This window comes from Sceloporus undulatus, chromosome 2 (assembly GCF_019175285.1).
Source record: "Sceloporus undulatus isolate JIND9_A2432 ecotype Alabama chromosome 2, SceUnd_v1.1, whole genome shotgun sequence".
Taxonomy (NCBI): Eukaryota; Metazoa; Chordata; class Lepidosauria; order Squamata; family Phrynosomatidae; genus Sceloporus; species Sceloporus undulatus.
The window spans coordinates 138,470,776-138,476,214 of record NC_056523.1 but is presented as its reverse complement, the minus strand read 5'-3'; the positions used below and the strand labels follow the sequence as shown (position 1 = coordinate 138,476,214).

At 38.9% G+C, this 5,439-nt stretch overlaps 1 protein-coding gene across 1 annotated transcript in view; it reads right to left on the bottom strand.

Annotated features, from left to right (window-relative positions):
* Nucleotides 1-1,563: 1,563 nt before the first annotated feature.
* The window catches only part of LOC121922112 (ATP-dependent DNA helicase Q5-like), a 43,935-nt gene continuing 40,059 nt past the window's right edge, over nucleotides 1,564-5,439 (bottom strand). The window contains exon 9 of the mRNA XM_042451072.1: nucleotides 1,564-1,669. Within this exon, the coding sequence (XP_042307006.1) occupies nucleotides 1,627-1,669 (43 nt within the window). The 3' untranslated portion in view covers nucleotides 1,564-1,626. The remainder of the gene's footprint in view (nucleotides 1,670-5,439) is intronic.

Genomic DNA, 5,439 nt, shown 5'->3' with positions numbered 1-5,439 from the left:
ACATTCTCTAACTATTCATAATATCTGCTTAAACATTAAAGTTGTCTTGCCCATCATTGTTCATAATATAGTTTTGATATAAAGATAATATTATTTTCAAGCACTGAGTAACAATAAACTAATTCAATTCATTTAAAATCAGGAGTCTGTTTTTTTTTTTTTACATTGGTCATGTGTTATCCGCTAACCTATTGGTTTCTAAAGCAAATCTGAACTACAGTGGTACCTCGGGATACGAAATACCCAGGTTACGAAATTTTCGGGATACGAAAAAATCCCATTGGAAATAATTGTTCCGGGTTACGAATGTTTTTTCTACGAAAAAACTTTTGGTGCTTTTCGGCGCTATTTTACACGGAATCGCGGCTTTTCCCCATTAGCGCCTATGGCATTTCGGCTTACGAAGGCTTTTCAGGTTACGAAAGCAGCCGCGGAACGAATTACTTTCGTAACCCGAGGCACCACTGTAGTATTAATCCATCAGTGTAATATACTCAACTATAAGTCGACCTCATGTATAAATTGAGGGCAGGTTTTTGGGCCAAAGTTATGGATTTTGATATGACACACAGATAAGTCGAGGGTAAACTTAAGGACGTGTAACAAAGGCTCTAAAAGATGAAGCAAAGGAAAACAATGTCAAAGAATTTACAAATTTCAGCAGGGATAACTATTTATGCTCATACCAAAGGGTGGATGGAGTAGAGAGTAGAGGGGGGGTTGGTGCTTCCAGGACAAATTATACTCTTGATTTTCACCAGGGATGGTTCCTTTTTAAATAAGAGTTAAAAGTACAGTATTTATACTGACCTGTGAATAACTCGACTCTAGTTTTTGGATCAATTTTTTGACTAACATTTCTAGACTTATACATGAGTATATACAGTACACGAAGTAACACCATCAGAAACGTATCTATTAAATGAGAATTTTTTCAGGCGTTGGCAGGCTGCCCTTTTTGAGCAGTCTGTACCCTGCCAATTACCCCTTGCAATGAGCAAGGGGTAATAAAAGATATAAAATACAGCATTAAAATTCTGTTGTACCAGAAATTAAAGAACAACTGCAATCTATTCTAAAATTTTATTTTAATCTTTCCGCTGGACAACCAGGAGAAAGAAACAGAGTAAGGGCATAATCCTGTCAAACTGAGCTCTTATTCTATCAGGAATTTGCATTATGTCTACTGCACTGGTTCATTCATCAAGGGATGGTGACTTCTCAACTCATCTGTCCGACCCAATAAAAAAAATAACTGGAACCACCAGAGCAGAGCAGAGAATGAAATTCTTATTTTTGATAAAAGAACTTGCTACATCTTCTGTACATCTTATCAAATGCTTACCTACTGTAGCCTCTTTTTCCTCCTTCATACAGGTCTGGGTCAAAAGCATTCCAGGAGGAAGCAGAAGGTCCTATGCAGGTTCTGCTCCAGCTATTGGTGCTGTGTTCCAATGCCTCAACTTGCTTTTTCACTGCTGCTGAATTCTTACAATAATCACAGCACTTGTTGCACTGTGGGATGGCATCTCCAAAGAAGTTGGCTATGGCAGCATGACGACAACTAAGAGGCAAACAGAGAGTAACAATATCTGACGGAAAGCAGGCAGAAATGAGATTGCTTGGTTAAGCAATTAGAGAGAGATGCTGGTAGTCAAATTTCAAATACCTATAGGACCAAAAAAAAAATCACAATGGGCATCATTCAATTTCTCCAATTTCTAGGTTACTGAAACCTGCTGACATCTAATTTTGGAATCATTTGAGTACCCAGTCTGGTAACCATAGTTTGCTCACAGCCACTCCTTCCAGCTTTTACCCAGAAGTTATAATAACAGTTGTGACTCTCCCAAAAACCCACAGGCATGAAGAGTTACAAAGGTGTCTTGTTTTAACGTTTGTTCACACTGTCCTTTCTCCCACTCCATACAACCAAACAAGCAGTTTCAAATGCCACTATGCACAAGTGGAAAAATACTGTGGTATACACATTAATATCTCAGTGGAAGGGCAAACATGTATATGTACATGATAGGAAACTGATTCAAACTGCTTGCATATACAAAAGAAAAAAGAACAATATGAACAAAATCGTATGCTGAGATTCCTTCAGGAAATGAATGAGCCATGTTCTCTGGCAACATACAGCTTCCAATGAAAAGTGTCAGTTACTGACATTTTTCCTTTGATTTTTGCCATTTAGGACAAGATCTTTGAACTACAGTATAGCAACTTACTGTTCTCCAGAGATGCTTTCAAACACTTCTGTCCACAGGAGTACTTACAGAATTACACTCATCCCTCCATATTTGCAGCTTTGATAATTTGTGCCTTTGATTATTCATGGACTTGATTAATATGTTCTCTCTAGGAATATCTAGGTCCTCCAGTGCAACTCTACGGTCAACTTCAACAAAAAGTTGCAATGAAGAACCTAGAGATTCCTAGAGAGAATACTCTACTAGGCATTTATAGCTCCTCCAAGGAAGTTCTATGGTCAGTGTCTGTTGGACGTTAACCACAGAGTTGCACTGAAGGACCTAGAGATTCTTAGAGAGGTGTCCTCTCAGGTAAAAACGTGGTGTTTTGTTATTTGCGGTTTTTCCATATTCACGGGGGTCTTGTGCCCCTAACCCTAGCAAATATGATATACACTCTTCACCTCATTCTGAACATCAAAATATTTATGGTCCAATTTATCAAAGCACTACTGTACTTGATAAGATCCAACAGTGTCCTTCTGTTTACAACCTAAATGTACTAACCTAGGGAAAACAAGCAAATCCATGAAGGAAACCCATACTTTTACAACATAGCTTCACCACACTTGTTGGAACGTTTACCACTGCCATTTCTGTAACATGCATAATATGCATGGGGAAGCTTTAACTTGTGTTCACAAAAGTATATGTCTATTTTTATTCCCAGAATTAAAGACTCAGGAGTCCCCGTATATATTTTTCTGAACAAGCATTAACTACACATAGCTATTTCCAAGGTTACAGTGGTTCCCAATCTGTGGGCCGCGATCCCTTTGAGGGTCGAACAACCCTTTCACAGGGGTCGTATAAGACCATCGGAAAACACATATTTCAATGGTCTTAGGAACCAAGACACCACAATTTTATGGTTGGAATCACTACAACATGAGGAACTGTATTAAAGAGTCATGGAATTAGGAAGACTGGGAACCACTGGTTTAAAAACTAACCAAACTTTATTATATAAAGTTAGGGAAGAATAACTCTGGACTACTAGTAGAAAGGTGAATAATCCTAGTCCTCGTGTAGCATTTTAAAATGACATATAAACAGTTTCCTACCACTCTAGGTTATATTTAGGTTATATGGCCTCTGCCTGCCAAGAAGTAGAGTCCTCCCCCCGACCACCATCTTGAGGGGAGAGAAGCAGGCAAGAAACAACAGGCCTCTGCCTGCCAAGAAGAAGAGCCCTCCCCCCGACCACCATCTTGAGGGGAGAGAAGCAGAGTCATGATGTGTTATGTATTGTTAATCTGATATTGGAAACCGCTTTGATCATCCACGGAAAAGCAGTATACAAATAAAGATGATGATGATGATGATGATGATGATGATGATTATTATTATTATTATTATTATATTTATCACAAGCAATGGAGAAAGAGATGTCAAACAGAACCTTCCAAGAGATGGCAACTTTGAGAACATAACAAACAAAACAAGCAACTGACTGTGCCAAAATAGAAAAGGATGATACACCTCAGGTAAAAAAAGGTCTCAATCAGTGCCAATTACTGTACAGAAAGTGAGGCCAGGGAAGTAAAAGATGTGACAAAGCTATCTTTATAATCCTTGCAAAATGGCACTGACTCACACCACTCTTGGGCTTAAAGAAAGGATTCTTTTCACAACCACTGAAAGGCTATCATCCTGATTTTTTCCCTCTGTGCCACTCTAAAAAATGCTAACAATATTCAGCTGCAAATGTCAAGGGTCTTTATCAAGTCAGTTTTTTGTCTTGCAGAAGAGGAGATAAAATGTAATTCCATTGTACCACCAGCACAACTTTTATTTTTCAGTTAGCAGCAATCCATAAAATGGATACTCATTTCTTCTCTCCCTGTGCAGTAGTTTCCAGGACAGCAAAGGAAAAACTCAGCATGCATAGCCAAACTCATACCTTAATGGAAAGTAGAAAATGTACCAGCTAGCAAAAGCTTAAGAAATATTTTCTAGCAAAGAGGGTGGGGACTCTTTAAGGCCAAACCTTCCACAGCTCAATTATGAGAACAGGACCCAGAACAATGGATGCAAGCTACAGCAAAAGAGATTCCACCTCAACATTAGGAAGAACTTGCTGACAGTAAGGGCTGTTCGACAGTGGAACACACTCCCTCGGAGTGTAGTGGAGTCTCCTTCCTTGGAGGTCTTCAAGCAGAGGCTAGATGGCCATCTATTGGGGACGCTTTGATTGGATTTCCTGCATGACAGGGGGTTGGAATGGATGGCCCGTGTGGTCTCTTCCAACTCTATGAGAGAGAGATCTTTCCTGCAGATGCTTATCCATCCAGTTCACTTGCTGATTACTTAGCTAGAAGCATTCATTGTTCTGCCTTAGAATAACAACTGTATATTGGAGATTCAGACATTTTACCCATGCCATATTAACACCAAACTGTCTCTAAAATATGATTTTCTCAAAAGAGGGAGCAGGGTAAGGGAGAACATAATGGCAGACATTCATATTGTGCAGAAAAATAACAAGATATTGGAACCATCATCCACATCCCCTCCAATGTCCAAAATGTCCTTGGGTGAGAACTGAGGAGGCCCCTGTCACTCCACGCCACTGAGGAGTCTTATTTTGTCTTTGGATACAGTTTTGAACATTCACCAACATCACTGGCACAGCAAAACTTTTGAATGAAAACACAGATCGAAATTTCTGAACAGCCCTATTTCCATGGGCTCAGAATAAGGATGAACAATTCAACAAAGTATGTTAGGTTTTATTCTCTGTTAACTGATTAGATATGTGTTCCAACAGGCTATTAGATGTCCACTGAAGCTTAAAATCCTACTTTTAAGAAAGGCAGTAATAAACTAAAGTTTACAGAAAAATAGGAGAGCTCTGTCCAGAAAGTTCATTTTCAATAACATGGGCACTAATAGGAAAGTCACTGAAAAAGCCATGGTTCTTCTGATGTTTTCAACAGTCATCCTTGAGAAAAACATAAGTATTCAAATGTTTCCACAAGTCCTAGAAGAAGTTCCAATTTTCTCAGTCCTCTTCATTTATTTAACAAACAGCTGATTCCTTCTCTAAAGTTAATAAAGGATTTTGGGGGTGGGACCCAATCACTTCAACAGACGGATGGACAAATGGAAGGAAACTCTAACAACCCAGACTTTATAAGAACTGTTTGAGTAAAGTGAAAAGAAACGGTGTATTGCAAAA